The 19,400-nt window shown below is 48.2% G+C and overlaps 1 protein-coding gene across 3 annotated transcripts in view; it reads left to right on the top strand.

The window, feature by feature from the left end:
* The window catches only part of sema5a (sema domain, seven thrombospondin repeats (type 1 and type 1-like), transmembrane domain (TM) and short cytoplasmic domain, (semaphorin) 5A), a 267,608-nt gene that overhangs the window by 171,894 nt on the left and 76,314 nt on the right, over positions 1-19,400 (top strand). For all 3 annotated transcript variants that reach the window (XM_038797605.1, XM_038797604.1, XM_038797606.1), the window contains exon 12: positions 8,879-8,996. In XM_038797605.1, coding sequence (XP_038653533.1) covers positions 8,879-8,996 — 118 coding nt within the window. The remainder of the gene's footprint in view (positions 1-8,878; positions 8,997-19,400) is intronic.

Genomic DNA, 19,400 nt, shown 5'->3' with positions numbered 1-19,400 from the left:
TTGAAGTGATCAATCAGAAAGTGATGATGATTTTGGGATTTTAAAAGTCTGAAGATGATGGGAGAACAGAAAGACTGATGGAGGTAAAGTCGTCTGAAGGTTCTGGAAAATACTTGAGTTGGAGAAGGAAATTAGCCATTCAGGTTTTGACTTCAACACCAAATTGCAATCCCACCAACCACATCCTTCCAAGCACAATCTTCAGACTCCAAGCCTCCTTCCCCTTAGTCCCTGTTCATCCAGCCCAGCCTTGCTCTGTATCTCTCCAAAGGGAGCAGGAATATGCCATTTGGCCTTTCATGTCTGCTGTGGTAGAGGATTACAGAGGCACACTACTCTCTTGATGCAGAAACGTCACCTCATCCCAGTCCGAAATGGTTTACCCTGTATCCTCAGACTGTGACCCCTGGTTCTGTTCTTTCCCACCTTTGGAACACCCTTCCTGCATCTACCCTGTCTAGGACCGTTAGAATTGTGTATGTTTCTATCAGATCACCCCCCCCCACCCCATCCCATCATTCTTCTAAACTCCAGCGAATACAATCCTAACATAGAACAGTACAGCACAGAACAGACCCTTTGGCCCTCGATGTTGTGCCGAGCAATGATCATCCTACCCACGTATCCACCCTATACCCGTATCCCAACCCAACCCCCCCCCCCCCCCCCCAACCTTACTTTTTAGGACACTACGGGCAATTTAGCATGGCCAATCCACCTAACCCACACATCTTTGGACTGTGGGAGGAAACCGGAACACCCGAGGGAAACCCACGCACACACGGGGAGGACGTGCAGACTCCGCACAGACAGTGACCCAGCCGGGAATCGAACCTGGGACCCTGGAGCTGTAAAGCATTTATGCTAACCACCATGCTACCGTGCAGCCCCACGTCTCCTCATACGTCAGTCTTGCCATCCCAAGAATCAGTCTGGTAAACCTTCACTGCACTTCCTCTCGAGCAAGAACATCCTTCCTCAGATAAGGAAACCAAAACTGCACAATATTCCAGGTGTGGCATCACTAAGGCCCTTTATAATTGCAGCAAGACAACACTGCTCCTGTACTCGAATCCTCTCACTATGAAAACCAACATACCATTTTTTCATCACCTGCTGCATCTGCATGCTGAAAGCTGGACCAGTGTGCCTGTGGGAGAGGTGCTGACAACATGGGGTGGGGGAGGAGTGCCACTGCAGTGCAAATATTTAACAATGCGAGCTTCCCAGGTGGCAAGAAGGAGTGCCTGAGTGATGAGGTGTAGCCCTTGGTAAAGACAGGATTGATCTGCCCTTGGGCCAAATGATTCACACCTTTGGGCTATAATGTTAACGTTCTCCTTAGTTGCTGCAGTTTATCTGGATCACTCAAAAAGAAAGCGCAGCAAATTGTGTATTTCACTGATGGAAAGATTTAATCAGTTGGAGAAAACCTATACTACTCTATTGCAACAACATCAGGGGAAAGGAAGGTCTTTGTAGGCATTCCATTAATCCTGGTCAGAGGTACAGACAGTTTGCAATGTGTGGAGCGTTAAGTGGTGCAGTTGCTCAGTTGGTATATTGAAGGGACTAGAGTTCTAGTAATAGGTGAGTTTACCTTATTTGTTTTTGTTGTCTGGAATGGATCAATGCTGACTGCCCTTGTTCACTTTAGTTTGCTCAGGGGATTGTGGGTATTGAGTGGTGAGCACTAAAACCATGGGTTGATGTTTCCAATCTCTCTCTTTTCAATTTTTCAGCTATTTGGAAGCTGAAGGCAGGAACCACTCAACAGCACATTTTGGCTGAGCCAGCACACAGAGATGCTAAATGATGTATTGACAAGTCATAGGCTTTTCATCTCCTATCGTACATCAGGCCAGCTTCTCATCAAAGCAGCTTTTGTAGGCTTTTATTGCAGTTCACATTTTGTCTTTTCTATCTCAGACAGTCTGTGGCAGTTAAACCTCATTTGGATTAGAGTTTTCAAAGCAGAGATCACAAAGGCTATGCCTGGGTTGCTCTGACACAGTTTATCAGCAGAAACACTAGGCCATAGATTAACTGAAATAATTATAAAAAATAAACTTTGCAGGGGTTAGAATTCTAATGGAGGTTTTTCCACACATTGACGTAACAGCCATAATACCCCATTAAACTATCTCACCTCTGAATTATTTGGTGAATTTTGAATAAAAATATTATTGATGCAGAATAATTGTATGTTACTGCAACTGGTTGTATAATCTTTGATGATAGATTAGCTTTAGAGTTTCTTGGCTATTATTCCATTGTACCGTTATCTTTTTTATTAGAGTACACATTCTGGCATTGTACTGATGCGGGCTTCTATTAAATCGATAAGAAAACAAGCTGGTTTTTACCGGTGAGAGTTGAACCTACAATGATTGCTAAGCTGAAAATGATTGCCAGCCAGTTCAATGTGCCAATTGGACGTTGCTATGATTATGCACTGGTGATCATTAGACCATTAATTAATTCTGTCATGTTAATATTAATGTTAATGCCCACTGTGTCAAAAGATCAGAATCTGCATGATCCTCTGCCCAATGCTGGTTTAATTCTGACAGCAGAGGAATTCAGATCTGTTAGGTTTCCATTCTATTCACACACAAAACAGCAAACCTCAATCTGGGGAAGGGGAACAGAGGAGGGGCACATTTCTAGCCACCGTATTACAATTCAACATTAATGATTTTAAATTCTTTCATGGGATGAGGATGTTGCAGGCTTGGCCAGCATTTATTGCCTATCCCTAATGACCCTTGCGGAGGGGGGGTTGGTGTCTGGCAGGGTTCTCACACCAGGTTGGGAATTCTGTAAGGTGGGTATCTCATAAGGTGGGCCAGTGCCTTCCTTTGCTCAGATGAGATGGGAGTTAAATGTCTGGTATGATTGGATTAGACCTGTTAACTGGCATTATAGGAGCCAAGTTAAGCAATATTACCAATTACCAGTTCAGAATATTTGGTTTGACAGGCTCATGGTCACCCCCTCATGGCAGAGTACTGACTGCTGAAGTGATTGATGCGTTCCCCTGATCTGCCTCTTATAGGTTTGCCCAGTCTTACTTAAATGATGCTGACTCTGGACTTTAGAAAGGGTCATGGTGAGGTCAAACTGATGGAGCTGCTGCCTGATCCAGGCCAAACACATCTGTAGCAAGTGTCAACAGCTTGAGGAGCTTCAGCTCAAAGTCATTGAGCTGGAGACTGAGCTGCAGACATTGTGATGCATCAAAGTAGGAGGACAATCAATCTGATTCGCAAGATTGAAGCCGAAAGCAGCAGCCTCCCGGGAATTACCCGACTCCCCAGCGAGAAATCGCGTAAGCGTCAATTAGTACTCCTTTTAAAAAATGTGAGGCTGGCGCGATGGCTACTGAGGGGAAGTGAGGAGGTGAGCAACTAGTTACATTTTCCAGCATGCAGCTCAAGGGCACCAAAGCAGCTGCCCGGCATTCGGGGGAGGGTGGGAGACCCTTTGGGATGGTTGGGATTGGTCAGGGGTTGAAGCGTTCTAGGTCAGGACTCACCCCTGGGCTGAGGGGTGAGGGGCTTTGTGTCTATGGGGCTTTCAAGCCATTTTTAAATATTGTGCTGACCCATAACAGGGGCAACCACAGCTGCAGCCTGTCTGTCCTAGCAAACTGTCCAGGACAGAGCCCTACTGCAGCCTATCTCCTGAGAGTCAATTTCACTCCCTTGGACTGTGAGCAGCCTCTAGCTTCACAGCTAAAGTCTATTTCAAATGAGGAATTCATCTTGTTGGTTGTGAAAGCACTTCATACTCCTGGGGCGCGATTCTCCGCTCCCCACGCCAGGTGGGAGAATCGCGGGAGAGCCGGGCGACTCACGACACGCCGCCCTGGCAACCCTCGCGATTCTCCCACCACCCGCTCGGAGAATCGCCGCTCGCCGTTTTCCACGGCGACTGGCGATTCTCCGGCCCGAATGGGCCGAGCGGCCTGATGTTCCCGACCTGTTCACGCCGGCGGCAACCACACCTGATCGCTGCCATCGTGAACATGGCACCAAAGGTTTGTTTGTGGCTTGTGGGGGGCGGAGAGGAGAGTGAGCACCACGGCCGTGCTCAGAAGGGGACTGGCCCGCAATCGGTGCCCACCGATCGTCGGGCCGGCGTCTCCAAGAGACACACTCTTTCCCCTCCGCCGCCATGTCTTGTGGGGCAGCGGAGGGGAAGACGGCCAACCTGCGCATGCGTGGCTGACGTCACTTAGGCGCCGTCGTCGTGTCATTCTCGGCGCGCCGCCTTGATGCAAGCGTGAAGGCCCGGCGGCCGAGATTTACGGAGCGCTGCTCCTAGCCCCCTGGAGGGGGGGGGGGGGGGGGGGGGGGGAATAGGGTCCGAGGAGCGGCCTCCCCAATGCCGCGCGGGAGCGGAGAATTCCGCCCCTGAACTCTCAAGTACCTTCTCGAGGGCACAGGTGCCATGTTTCAGAGGATGATTAGTCTATAGCATGTCAAGCAAACTTTGATGCCTGAACAGTGTTCTTGAACTCCAGGGGTGTCAGCACCATAGAGGCAGCTGTCAACAATCAAACACTAAAGAGCTGGGTGTTAACACCGGGGATCCTCTTGTGACCAAAGGGCAAATGTATGAATCAGGGGAGCACACCTGAGCCAGGCCTCCTTAATGTTCCTGGCAGAAGTCTGGGGTTTAGGGGCTCCTGATGTGGCCAGAGTGAGTGCGCAGAGCAAGATTCGCCTGCACAAGTGACTTGCTGGATGGTAATCTGAAAGAAGGCGGATCACAACAGGGTGGGGAATTTGAGGATCCCGGGATGGAAGCCCGAATTGGTTGTCAGTTTACCTAATTTTCCAATTCCTTACAGGTACCAAAATGGTTGCTGCTGTTGATCCCGCAGCGGTTGCCGTTGCGTTGCTGGTGGCTGCCGAGGCGGCCAGATGCTGGAGAAGGCAGCAGCAATGACACAGGCTGGAGGTGGCGCCCGATGAGCTGCCACACCCTGAAGACCCAGACGCCCATCAGGCTGAGGAAGAATCCAGAAGAGGAGGCCTGTGACGGCCCAACGTTTATAGGCATCATTGGTCATTCAATGAGCTGCAGGACACCATGTCCGCAGAAGACGCCGTCTCAGGACAGAGACAGTGCGGCACCTGTGCCATGTCCCCATGGGCTTGGCACCCATGGAGGAGAACACCCACTCCCGGTGGCAGTGAAGTTCACCGCAGCCTTGAACCTTTATGCCACTGGTTCATTCCAGGGCTCGAGCGGGGACCTATGCGACTTTTCGCAATTTACTGCCCACAGGTACATCTGGGAGATTACAGATTCTCTGTATGCCTGGGCATCAGACTTTCTCACCTTTGAGTTGGGCAGAACCACCAAGATGCCCCTCGGGTTGCAGGATTCTCTGCCATCGCCAGGATGCCCCAAGTCCAGGGGACCATCAATGCACCGGGGCATCAGGGAGTGCCCTATATTAACGGGAAGGGGTTCCTCTCCCTGAATATTCAGATTATGTGTGACCACCACCTCCGGATCATGCACAAGCGCGCCCACTACCCAGGCAGCATGCATGACAGCTTCATCCTGGGACACCCGGAGATCCTTGGCACCATCGAGGACCCCCCCCAGGATGAAGGGTTGGCTCTTGGGGACAAGGGATGCCCGCCACGGTCATGGTTGATGACGCTGGTGTGGATGCCTGAGACCAGGGCGGAGAGCCGATATACTGAAGCTCATGCTGCCTCCTGTGCTATGATTGAGCGATGCCTCGGGCTGCGCAGGACACTGTTCCGCGGCCATGACTGCTCTAGAGGTGCCTTGCAGTACATCCCACAGTGGGCCTCCTGCATCCTGGTGGCCTGCTGTGTCCTCCACAACAGGGCACAGCAGTTGTGGACGAGCTGCAGGAGGAGGAGGGCAGACATGCTGCCTCGTCTGAGGAGGAGGCAGTCCAGGTGGGGCTGGAGGACAAGCTCGAAGAGGAGCCAGAGGATAGAGGATAGAAGACAGCCGGCGTCAAGGGCCCGACATGCCTGCAGGACCAGGAAGGCCCTCATCGTCTGCAGATTCGCACAGGACGTAGCTATGTCCATCCCCTCCCCCCATCTCCCTCCTTCCTCCTCCCCCCCCCCCCCCCCCCCCCCCCCCACCACACTAATCACCCCCTGGTCTCCTTGCTGATAAGCCCTGGTTTGGCCTCTATTGCTTCCTCCTCCCTTACTGTAGTGATAGAGGGGCAGTTGTAGTTAGCTCCAAAGGCCTCGGAGTCTGCCAGTACTGAAGGCTCCCTGTTGTCTGAACCATGGTGTGTCTGCCCTCAGCTATGGTCCTCAGTGACTATGGCCACTGGAGTGCGCCATATCTTAGGCACTACCACTCAAGACGCGGATATTGTGCTCTAGGCTTTCCTGGTCACCAGCCTAGCATTGTTGGCCTTGGTGCTATGCATGGTCACACAAAGGCGTCCAAAGCCTTTGGGACTTTTCCAATAAGCTATGCAGTCACAGAAATATCACTGACATCCTTTCCTGAATGCCATTCCTCTGTCCTATCATCTGCATCAGCTCTGGGAGAACCTTGTCCAGAAGCTCAGCGTCTGACTGGGGCCCAGCTGAGTCCTGGGATCCAGCATACCTCTGACAGCTGTCTCCCCTGGATGTTATTGCCTCCACCTGACGTGCATCAACAACTGTGGTGCTCACGAGTATGTACCGTGTACCTGGTGGTCAGTGTTCTCAAATGTAATAGTGGTACCGATGTCGATGATCTGGCACGTCTTGCAGAGTTGCTATGACAGGGTGCCACCCCCCCCCCCCCCCCCCGCCACCACCACCACCACCACCACCATCAGGCCTGGGCTTGCGAAATCCTACCAACTGTCCTGGCTTGAGACAATTCACACTTCTATGACCTGTGATTATCCCTCTCTCCAGTTGCACAGTCTGGACCTGTTAAGACTTAATTACCTGCAGAGACTCGCATTCAAAGTATCATCTTGCATCATTGAATTTGTCTATATATGTAGTTGTGGAACCTACCTCTTCATTCCCCTGAGGAAGGAGCTGCACTCCAAAAGCAGCTAGTGATTCGAAACAAACCTGTTGGACTTTAACCTGGTGTTGTACGACTTCTTACTGTGCTCACCACATCAGAACAGATAGGAAGCAGAGAATGGAATAAATGGGACATTTTCAAGTTGGCAGGTAGTGAATAATGAAGTACCACAAGGGTCAGTGCTGGGCCTCAGCTATTTACAATCTATATTAATGACTTGGATGAAGATACATAATGGGCGCAATCTGTTGGCCTCATCGCGCCCGACTCTGGATGCGACGAGGCCGGTAAATCACTCAAAACCTATTGGCCTCGTCATGCCTCACGAGATCTCGCGAGGCATTGAGATCCAGACCCAGCCCATTGAGGTCGGGATCCAGATTTGCATATTCAAGTGAGTAGTTAGTCTCACTTGAACATGTCTATGCTGGACCAACCAGCACCCAGGATTGAACGGCCTCACCTCAGAGACCCCAAACCGGCGGCCTTTAGCACTGGTTTCCACAAATGTGAACCAGGCATTATGGAACTTGGAGGCATCACAAGTAATTGGGAGCCCCTAGTTGGTCATGCTCTGAGCAGGGTGGTACCCTGGCACCCCTAATTCCACCCAGGCACCGTGGCACTGCCAGCCCAGCACTCTGGCTTCTTAATGGAATCTTAAAGATCTGTCCCTGCACTGACGAGGGGAGTTCAACATAGAAAAATACAGCACAGAACAGGCCCTTCGGCCCACGATGTTGTGCTGAACCTTTGTCCTAGATTAATCATAGATTATCATAGAATTTACAGTACAGAAGGAGGCCATTTGGCCCATCGAGTCTGCACCTGCTCTTGGAAAGAGCACCCTACCCAAGGTCAACACCTCCACCCTATCCCCATAACCCAGTAACCCCACAGTTTGTTTAGGAACGGAGCCAAAGTGTGGCTTCGGCGGGGCCCAGAAATGAAGCAGTATCCTGTTTAATAGCAGGGTCGTTCTCGATGCTGCCAGTACCGGGAAACATCCGGCTATACGCGCCTGACACAGCACTCTGTTTCATTTCCATTAAATCGCGGCCAATATATCCAAGTTGATGATACCAAATTAGGTGGAAAGATAAGCTGCGGAGAGAACGCAGAGACTGAAAAGCGGCATGGACAGGTTAAGTGAGTGGGGAAACAAGATGGCAGGTGGAGTATAACATAGGGAAGTGTGAAGCTATTTACTTTGGTCAAAAACAAAGAAGAGGTGAATATTTTTAAAAGGTGAGAAACTTTTAAGTCTGGATGTTCAGCAAGACTTGCTGAGCAGGGAATGCAGAAAGTCAACATGCAGGTGAAGCAAGCAATTAGGAAGGCAAAGGGCATGTTGGCCTTTATTGCAAGGAGATGGGAGTACAGGAATGGAGAAGGCTTGTTACATAAACTATTATCAAAAATAAGCTGAAAAAATAAGTATTTGCAATCTGTATCACTCTTGCTGATCAGAAATCTAACTTTTATGCCCGTTCCACTGTGTTGATTGGTGGGATTTCCCAGCCTCAGTTGACTTTTTAACTGTTCTCCAAATTGTCACGTCCTGCCTGTGATGATGCCCGTGGAGGACCGCAAAACCCTGGTTCAGGAAAACTGACTACGTTCAGATATAGATTCTCATGGGCTGCTTTTGTCTCAAATTGCTGATGTCATGACCTCTAAAGAACAGAGGATACAATTGATTTCTAGCTGATCCAACTGCATGCATGGATAATAAAAGTTATCCATGTGTACTATGATGTATTTTGCAGATGTATGAGTGGGTTAAAGCTGAAATTTAAAGGTTGACCTCTTTATCCTGTGCTTACAGTTCATGCGTGGGAGCTCGAGACCCTTACTGTGGTTGGGACTTGGTTTTAAAGAAATGTACAACGTTAGAAGAGAGCATGAGTATGTTCCAGTGGGAGCAGGAAATCACTTTGTGCCCAGTGAGTATATTCAATCACAAAATTCCCTTATCCTTTCAAAGCTTTAAAATGATTCGCTGAATTGGCTTTTACAAAAAATAGCTTAGGTTGCTTATTCTCTATTGTTATTTAGTTCTTCACTTTAGATTTGCATCAATGGTTAATATGGAGAAATATTGGGGGGGGGGGGGGGGTTTCCACATCTCCCGTGGCAAGTTTCTCATCAGCGGGAGGTGGCTCGCTGTTGGCCAGTGGCAGAGTCTTCTGGTCCCGCCACTGTAAATGAGATTTCCCATTGAATCAACCCCCATTGAATCTTTATTGAATTAAGATTCCATTAAGAGGCCAGATTGCTGGGCTGGCAGTGCCATGGTGCCTGGGTGGAATTGGGGGTACCAGGGTACCACCCTGCTCAGAGCCTGACCAACTAGGGGCTCCCAATCGCCTGTGAGACCCCCAGGTGCCATAATGCCTGGTTCACGTTTGTGGAAACCAGTGCTAAAGGCTTCCTGTTCGGAGTCTCCGAGATGACCCGGGATATGGTTTCGCCACCGGCAGGACTGGAAGCTCTCTGAAATAATTTTGTTTGATTGATAATTTGGAGGTATCATGAGCAAGAGGATTGGGCACTTTGGGATCGCTATCACCTTCTTTCTGGAAATGATTTCCCAAAGAGTAGCCTAGTTTCCTGCGGCCCTGGATTTCCGGAGTAGCACACTGGTTGTCTGTATACCTTGCCCTGCCCCATATAAGGCCTCCTTCGTGGTGCTTGTCAGCACTCCTTGACTGGGAAGTCATTGTGGTGCTCAGGGAGGGAGATCCTGATTAAGGTCTTCACATAGGCAGCAAAATGGTATTTTTAAAAACTACCAAAGTTGTTTCAAGCCTATTAGAAGAAAAACATTGAACAAAAATTATTCCCTCACATGTTCCTTGCCCTCTAATAATGAATGAAAAATGTTATACTTTGTATTTTACTCAACCACCAATAAGTGGCATTCTGGAAGTATAAAATTATAGAGATGTTCACAACACTGCCCTATGTCCTCTTACCATCCCTTCTAAATCGAGCAGCATGCAAAATGAACGCAATACGACGAGAAAAGAAATGGCCACATTAAAATAAAAAGATGAGCTAAGACTCCAAACATAATTGCAATGTGATTTTGTATTTACTGCCTTTGAAAGATGTTCTCTTGGTTTGTCTTGTACAGCATGTGCAAATACATTAAATAAAGAAGCAACACAGTGAGGCCACCTGATTGTATCTGGCGATACACATTTTTAAAATAAAAAATGGAGTAAGCTTCATATTGATCAAAGTGTCTGTGCTGGGTGGGGTGGGGATGGGTTGATGGAATGGAAATTTCCAAGTTTGTCAGATGGTGTCAGTATGATTATGAAGTGAAGGGAAACCTGAAGTTGGGGAAGAGATTTGCAGTGTAAAACCAGGCACAGTGGGGTGGAATGTTGTCAGTGACGTGCTGTTCCCGATGGCAGAACCGCTCTTTGGCTTTTTCCTCTTTACCATGCGATTACAATTGAAATGTAAAGTGTCAGTGGTGTGCACGGGAAGTCACGTATGATTCTGTGGCAGGGGAAGCTTTTCTGTGGTGAACCCACTGTCAGCTGACAATGCAGCTACAGGCCGGCTAGAAAAAAGTCTCCTGGTTAAACAATGAGGCTCTCCATCACGGCCACAACTTTTCTGTCCAAATCCATTGCTATTAACGTAAGACTTGAGAGCACAAAGGTGGAACATGGGTGTTTTTCATATTTAAACTTCACTTGTAAATCTCACACATTTATTCATGTGTGCTTCATTGTTATTTGTTAAGCTATCTGTAATGATAGAGCTAAATGTATTGGCATGCCTCGTGGTTGCACATATAGGTAACTACAGGAGAATTACGAACCCATCCCTTATTGTTGAAGAAACAATACAGTGTTTTCTTTGTTAACTCTTTATTGAATGTTCATATTAGTGCCCAGTGTTGTACTCTCTGCTCTGTGGGGCAGGGCTCCGGTTGCAGGCTTACCTGGACCACCCTTCTATGCATTGTAAAATACATTGTCTAATATCACTCTCAGTGGGGAGAACCCCCCCCCCCCCCCCCCCCCCCCCCCCCCCCCCCCCCCCCCCCCCCCCCCCCCGCCACTGGGGTCCCAGATCTTCCGACACTCTGAATATCGCCACCTCTGGACTCGGAGTCACCCTCCCTTGCAGGACCCCGGACATGACGTCCACATATCCCTGCCAAAAGCCCCTCAACCTTGGACACGGCCAGAACATGTCTATATGATTCACCGGACTTCCCCCATAGCGCCCATACCTGTCTTACACCTCCTCAAAAAACCTGCTCATCCGGACACAGTCATATGAGCCCTGTGGACCATCTTGAATTGGATCAGGCTGAGCCTGGTACACGACGAGGATGCGTTCATTCTCCGCAGGGCCTCCTCCCATAACCCAACCTCCAACTCCCCCTCCCACCTCGCCAATTCTTCTTCCCACTTTCTCTTCACTGCCCCATTGGAACTCCTTCCCACTCCATCAGCTCCCTGTATACCTCCGAGACCCTTCCCTCCCTGACTCCTTGTCCTGTAGCCTCGTTTGTGGGAGGCGCGGAAAGCTCTGGACCTGCCTCCGAACAAAATCCTATACCTGCAGGTAACGGAACCCGTTCCCACCTGGCAACTCAAACTCTTCCTCTAGCTCCTCCAAACTTCGGAAGCCCTCCTCAATAAAAAGATCTCCAAATCTCTCAATCCCTGCCCGCTGCCACCTCCTAAAACCTCCGTCCAGCCCCACTGGAGCGAAACAGTGCTTGTCACAGATCGGTGACCACACTGACGCCCCCTCCAGTTCCATGTGCTGCCTACATTGCCCCCACACCCTTCGGGCTGTCACGACAACGGGGCTTCTGGACTACCGAACCAGCGAGAACGACAGAGGTGCCGTCAACAAAGCCCTCACACTTCAATCCTTTGTGCCCCAGCTCCACCCTCTGTCCTCCCTTGGACACTGTTGGCTTTATCTCTGCATCTCAACTCCCGTTCGGAAATCAGGATTTTGCATCCCACCTAATTAAGTCACTCCATGCACCACCTTTCCCACTCTTGTGGGCTCAATAAAATTCTCTTTCTCCACCAAAGGGGAACCATGGTTCCATTAATAACTAATAGTAACTCGGTGACACTGTATTGATGGCTAAATAATGTTCCAGTCTGCTTTGATAGGCACTTTGAAGGAAGCATCCCATAGTTGATAGCCCTCTGTTCAAAAATCCTTTTCTCTTGACATTTCCACTGAGAAGCCTCTTGGTTCCACATTGATCCACCAGTGGAAATGATCTTTCAGTCTTTACCTCAGAGAAATGCTAAGTTATCCCTCATCCTCCCACTGGTTGCTCCTCCCTTGGTGTCACTCCCACCTACCATCTTGCTGTAGCTCCCATCTCTGCAGGAGATACTGAGCCCCATGTCCACCTATTTTACAGTCTCTCTCCCTTTCACCTGCCCTTGTTCATTCTTTAGTCTCTCTCTGTGCCCCTGTAACTGTCAATAGGAAATATTCTCAGGTCATTTATAACCCAGGAATGTACAGAGCTCCCTCAACTTAGCCCCAACAATATGTTTCATCTCCAACCTGAAAAAAACACTCCGCTGTGCAACTTTTTCCATTACCCACGCATTCCCCTCGATGCCGCCTCTCTGAAGGAGATTGGCAATTAATAGCAAATTAGGAGCAGATTTATGCTTTGTGGTTACACACAAGAGAAACTTTTAGCCTTCCTAATTCATTGTATTTTAAAATAAAAATTGGGCAGCATAACAGTGTTCATCGCAACTTGAACCTACCCAGATAGACATAAGACAGCACTGTTTCCGAAGCATGTTGCGGAAGGAAATTATTTTGTTAACCGTGAGAGTAGAACATACTTGAGACGAGATATTAATTGTCAGATTACAGAATCACCAAATTGCCACAACACAGAAGGTGGCCATTTGACCCATTGTGTCTTTACTGGCTCTCTGATTGAGAAACTCACCTATTGCCAGTCCCCTGCCTTCTCCCCAGAACCCTTCACATTCTTCCTTTTCAGATCTCAGTCTAATTACCTTTTGAATGCTTCACCTGAACCTGCCTCCATCATATTCTCTGGCCACGCATTCCAGATCATAACCACTCACTGTGTGGAAATGTTTTCCCTCATGCCGCCATTGCTTCTTTTACTAATTGCCTTAAATCTGTGCCCTCTGGTGCTTGATCCTTTCATTATTCGGAACATCCCCTACCTACCTCATCCAGACCCCTCATGATTTTGAACCCCTCTATCAAATCTCCTCTCAGCCTTATCTTCTCCAAGCAAAACAGGCCCAACTTCTCCAATCTATCTTCTTAACTGAAATTCCTCATCCTGGAACCATTCTCGTGAATTTTTTCTGCACCCTCTACAATGGTTTCACACCTTTCTAACAGAGTGGTGTCCAACTGGATGCAATACTCCGATTCAATGTTGTATATAAGCTTAACAAAACCTCCTTGCCTTGTACTCTAACATAAAGTCGCCATAGTGCCAGATAACCATAGGCTGTTTTCCTCTTCGAGGGGGAGAGCTGACTTGTGGTTATTTAACCTGACGATCACCACACCTCAGGGGAGGAGCGAGGTTGAGAAGGTGGGTCCTTCATGAATAACCTCAGTTGGTATGGGAATTGAACCCACATTATTGGCGCCGCTCTGCATCATGAACCAGCTGTCCAGCCAACTAAAGAGAAATTTAGCATGACCAATATGCCTAATCCGCACATCTGACTGTGGAAGGAAACCGGAGCACCCGGAGGAAACCCACGCAGAACATACAAACTCCACACACACAGTCTGCCGATATCAGAATTGAACCCGGGTCCCTGGCGCTATGAGGCAGCAGTGCTAACCACTGTGGGTATTGCTGCTGACCATTTTATTCCAGGAGCTGGCTTTCCTTAATTAACCTTAATTATCAGTGGCTATTAACTAGTCGCAAATTATTGTTCCTAGAAGATTAGGGGCAGCAGGGTAGCATGGTGGTTAGCATAAATGCTTCACAGCTCCAGGGTCCCAGGTTTGATTCCCGGCTGGGTCACTGTCTGTGTGGAGTCTGCACGTCCTCCCCCTGTGTGCATGGGTTTCCTCCGGGTGCTCCGGTTTCCTCCCACAGTCCAAAGATATGCGGGTTAGGTGGATTGGCCATGCTAAATTGCCCGTAGTGTCCTAATAAAAGTAAGGTTAAGGGGGGGGGGGTTGTTGGGTTACAGGTATAGGGTGGATACGTGGGTTTGAGTAGGGTGATCATGGCTCGGCACAACATTGAGGGCCGAAGGGCCTGTTCTGTGCTGTACTGTTCTATGTTCTATGATTCCCCATCACCGAAGTTAAACTAGCTAACCTATACTTGCTGGGTTTACCGTTACACTTTTTTGAACAAGGTTGTAACATTTGCAATTCCCCAGTCCTCTGGAGTTTAAGAAAAACTGAAACATAATGGGCGGTGCCTCCACAATGTTCACTCTCACTTCCTTCAGTATCCTTGGATGCATCGTATCTGGTCTTGGCGCATTATCAACTTTTAAGTACAGCTGACCTATCCAATATCTCCTCATTACCAATTTTAAATACTTCTAATGTATTAATTATTTCATTGTTCACCATAGCCTGGGCAGCATCTTCCTCCTTGGTAAAGACAGATGTATAGTATTCATTTAATACCTCAGCCATACTCCCTATGTCCATACATAAACTCCTATTTTGTTCCCTAGTGGCCCACTCAGTTTTTTCACCCTTTTACTATTTACATGCCTATAAAAGGCTTTGGGGTTTATGTTTGCTGCCAGTCTCTTTTCATACTCTCCCTTTGCTTCTCTCATTTGCTTTTTTTTACTTCCGCTCTGAACCGTCTGCATTCAGCCTGGTTCTGCATTGTACTATCCACCTGCTTCCTGTCATAACCATACGTTTTGTTCTTTATCTTAATCTCTATTTATTTTGCTATCCAGGGAGCTCTGAATTTGTTTCCTTTCAAGGGAAAATACTTTGACTATGTCCGAACTATCTCTCCTATGAAGATGGTAGCCCATTCTTCAGTCACTGTTTTCCCTGCCAACTTTTGATTGCAGTTTATTTGGCCCGGACCCATTCTTACCCCATTGAAGTTGGCTTCCTCCTGTTAATTATTCTCACTCTGGATTGCTCTTTGTCTTTTTCTTGATACATAATAGAATCCCATGGAGCATTGTAGCAAACAAGCTGGTTACATGAGAGGAAATTCAAATAAACTTATTCAAGTCACTGTCACAGTGCAGCTGAATCTCAGTGCTTGTTTTCACAAAAAGTGTCATGACATAGTTTATTGTGTTGTGAAACAGTTGTTTTGGCCAATCAGGCTAATTTTATAACGCTCTGCTGTCAGTAACAGAACCTCCCTGTATGGAGGCATGGGTCGCAAAATCAGACATTTGTCACCCAGATAAAGGTGCTTCACATTTTGTGACTACATCTTTTCAAATGTCCTTTGAGGCCATTATTGCCACACTATCAAAGGCTACCTGAAGAGAGAGATGGAAAACTTTCAAATTATAATAAACTTTATTGTCACAAGTAGGCTTACTGCAATGAAGTTACTGTGAAAACAGCTCGTCTTTCAGGACTTGTGGGAGGAAACCGGAACACCCGGAGGAAACCCACAGACACCGGGGGAATGTGCAGACTCCACACAGACAGTGACCCAAGCCGGGAATCGAATGTGGGACGCTGTGAAGCAACATTGCTAACCACTGTGCTACCGTGCTGCCCTTTATCACTTATGTTGCATGCACTACATTGATCAAAGCCATTTCAAAATGGTTTTAGATGCCCGCAGATTTTTACTTCTCAAAAAATTGGTCCCTGAAATCTGCACTGTTAATGTATTTTTGTATTTGCATATTTGTTAGCTTTGGAGATCAGTTTCAGTTCTCCCCTCTCGTTCAACTTAATGGTAAAGGATGGCAAAGAAAATAAGCTGAATTATCAGATGACAGTCTGGGTGGATTGGCCACCCCCACCAATTTGCCATGTCTCCAGAGGCAGGCACCTGACAATGGCTGAGAAGCATTAACTCGACAGGCTTAGGCTGGTCGGGATAACAGATATAGAGCTGTATCAAAGAGACCTGGTGCTATTCTGGGCCACAGGCAGGTGACCACAGGCCTCAACTTGTATGTTTTTTTACTCCATCCTGATTGGCATTGTGGCCATCAGGCACAAGCTCGTTGCTGGCCACAGCCCCAACAAATCGATGACTGATGCAATTTTTAGTAGGTTCCCATCAATAGTCAGCGAAACAGTAACCACCAACACATTATTACACGTGCTGAGACAGCAGGTGCTTTATAGTGCACATCTTCAAGGTTCTTTGACACATTCCCATTGTTGGTACATGCTGCATACTTTTGTGATATAAAAAGGAATAACAGGCAGGAGGAAGAGGAAATCTGCACTGAAGCCCAGCTCAGAATTCAGACGCTAATTAAAAAACTGTAGCTGAAGACGCACCAGTGCAGTATCAAATGCACAATGATACTGTACACTTAGCTGAGGCACGCTCCCAACCACGTCTCATGGTAAACATAACAGGAAACTTTGTTAATATTTATCTGTACTCCCGCCATGGTGCTAATTTACTGTGCTGCTACTCTAATGCCGACAATTAATACTCTGGGCAATCTTCAGGCACTGTAGGCTGCATTCTCTGTCGGCAGGATCCTCCGTTTCGCTGGCAGCACACTCATGCTCGCGGATTTCCCAACGACGTGGGGCTGCTCATAATGGGAAACCCCATTGGCCGACTGCTGGGACGGAGAATCCTGTTGCCGGCGGGGGCGTGCCGCACCGGTGCGGCGGAACGGAGAATTCTGCCCAGTAACTGCAGTTTATTAACTTACTAGCGAGGTGGATAGAATATTTCCTCACAGTGCTTTTCCATTGTGCTGGTATGATATGTTCACCTTCTACCAACTGAAGCTGAGATTTTTTCTAAATACTTACCCTACAGAATCATAGAATTTACAGTGCAGAAGGAGGCCATTTGGCCCATCGAGACTGCACCGGCTCCTGGAAAGAGCACCCTACCCAAGGTTAACACCTCCATCCTATCCCCATAACCCAGTAACCCCACCAAACACTAAGGGTAATTTTGGACACTAAGGGACACTAATTTATCATATCCAATCCACCTAACTTGCACAACTTTGGACTGTGGGAGGAAACCGGAGCACCCGGAGGAAACCCACGCACACACGGGGAGGATGTGCAGACTCCGCACAGACAGTGACCCAAGCCGGAATCGAACCTGGGACCCTGGAGCTGTGAAGCGATTGTGCTATCCACAATGCTACCGTGCTGCCCACAAAAGCAGTGAATCTACTTCGTTCCAGTAGAAGCATGCGAATGACCTGCACTCAATTCAGTCAACATATACCTTGCGTTTCTATCGCACCTCCGATATTCAGAAATGTCTCGAGGTACTTCACAGAGAAATGGGGCACGATCGACTAATCGTATCCAACCAGAATCGGAGTGGAACCTGGCTGCTAGATCCCAGGAGAGGCCTCCCGGGATTCCTGACACCTATACACCTCGCCAAATCTAACCAGATTTCACAAAATGTTGGGAGCCATGTGCAAGCCTGGCACTGCCAGGGTACCTAGGTGGCACTGCCAGGAATGCCAAGGTGCCCAGGTGGCATTTTCCCCACGCCGGTAATCAGGCCCTAGGGTGCGCTGCCCATGTAAGGTTGGGTGTAGGGGGGCTCGAGGACCCCCCAACAGGTGAGATGTGGTGTTGGGGGGTCACACCAGGGGGTCAAGAGATCGGGGCACGTCAGAGCTCCTCAATGCAGGAAATGCACCTAGTGCAACCTCGGCGGGGGAGGGAACCCCATTGGGGCTCAAAGAAAAGAGTGCCATTAGATGTGCAAAGATGTGCGGGTTAGGTGGATTGGCCATGCTAAATTGCCCGTAGTGTCCTAATAAAAGTAAGGTTAAGGTTACGGGTGGGCCCGAGTTGTTGGGTTACGGGTATAGGGTGGATACGTGGGTTTGAGTAGGGTGATCATGGCTCAGCACAACATTGAGGGCCGAAGGGCCTGTTCTGTGCTGTACTGTTCTATGTTCTATGTTCTATAGATAGCGGAATCGTTCCCACCGTTACAAGCACTGGGAATGGCCCCTAAAATCCCGCCCAGAATGGACTCTTTTTTGGGTTAGATCGTGCCCTAATCAGCCAAAAATGGCTACCAAGACAAAGAGGTGGAGCCAAATGTAAAGAGGTAGATATCGGAGGAAGATCTTTAAAATCAAGATGGAGAGGCAATGTAGTTTAGGGAGAGAATTACAGAGCATTAGGCCCAGATTACACGGTTGACCATGGTGGGGTGAATAGAGGGGAATGTATAAGATCCAGAATTGAAGGGGCACAGCTTTTGAAGTGTTGTCAGGCTGGAGGAAGTTGCAGAAATAAGGAACGGTGAGATTAGGAATGGATTTAACCACAAAGGTATCGAATCTAAGTGTTTAGGCACCAGGTGCAGATGTAGGGCAGCACGGTAGCACAGTGGTTAGCATTGTTGCTTCACAGCGCCAGGGTCCCAGGTTCGATTCCCGGCTTGGGTCACTGTCTGTGTGGAGTCTGCATGTTCTCCCTGCGTCTGCGTGGGTTTACTCCAGGTGCTCCGGTTTCCTCCCACAGTACCGAAAGACGTGCTTGTTAGGTGAATTGGGCAGTCTGAATTCTCCCTCAGTGTACCCGAGCAAGCGCCTGAGTGTGGCGACTAGGGGTTTTTCACAATAATTTCATTGCAGTGTTAATGTGAGCCTACTTGTGACAATAAAGATTATTATTATTTGTGAACAGAACTTGATGCAGCATAGGATACGGATGGAGTTTTGGGTGAGCTGAAACTCATGAAGGATGGGAGTTTGAACGAGCTAGTGTTCAAATAGTCGAGCTTGGAGGTAATGAGAAATATGAGGATTTTAGCAGCAGGTGAGCTGAGGCAGAAACTGAGATGGACAATGTTTCTGAATGTTAGAAGTAGGTGTTCTTTGTGATGGGGAGATTATTGGGCTGGAGGTTCAGTCTGAGTTCAGATAGGATACCGAGACTGCAATTGGCTTGGCTCAGCTTGTCATGACCACCAAGGAGGGCGATTGGATCAGTGGAATTTCTGGCAGGGCTGAGGGTGATGCCTTTTGTCTTCTTGGAGGAAATTGAGGCACATCCAGGACTGGATGTTGGACAAGCATTCTGGCAACAGAAGCAAGGGGGTGGAGAGGTAGCGCTGAATGTTGATCCTGATATAAGAGGGTTAGCAAAATGCAGAATATTGAATGCCGCAAGGCGGC

The sequence above is a fragment of the Scyliorhinus canicula genome, chromosome 5 (assembly GCF_902713615.1).
Source record: "Scyliorhinus canicula chromosome 5, sScyCan1.1, whole genome shotgun sequence".
Taxonomy (NCBI): Eukaryota; Metazoa; Chordata; class Chondrichthyes; order Carcharhiniformes; family Scyliorhinidae; genus Scyliorhinus; species Scyliorhinus canicula.
This window is presented reverse-complemented; position numbering and strand designations above follow the sequence as displayed.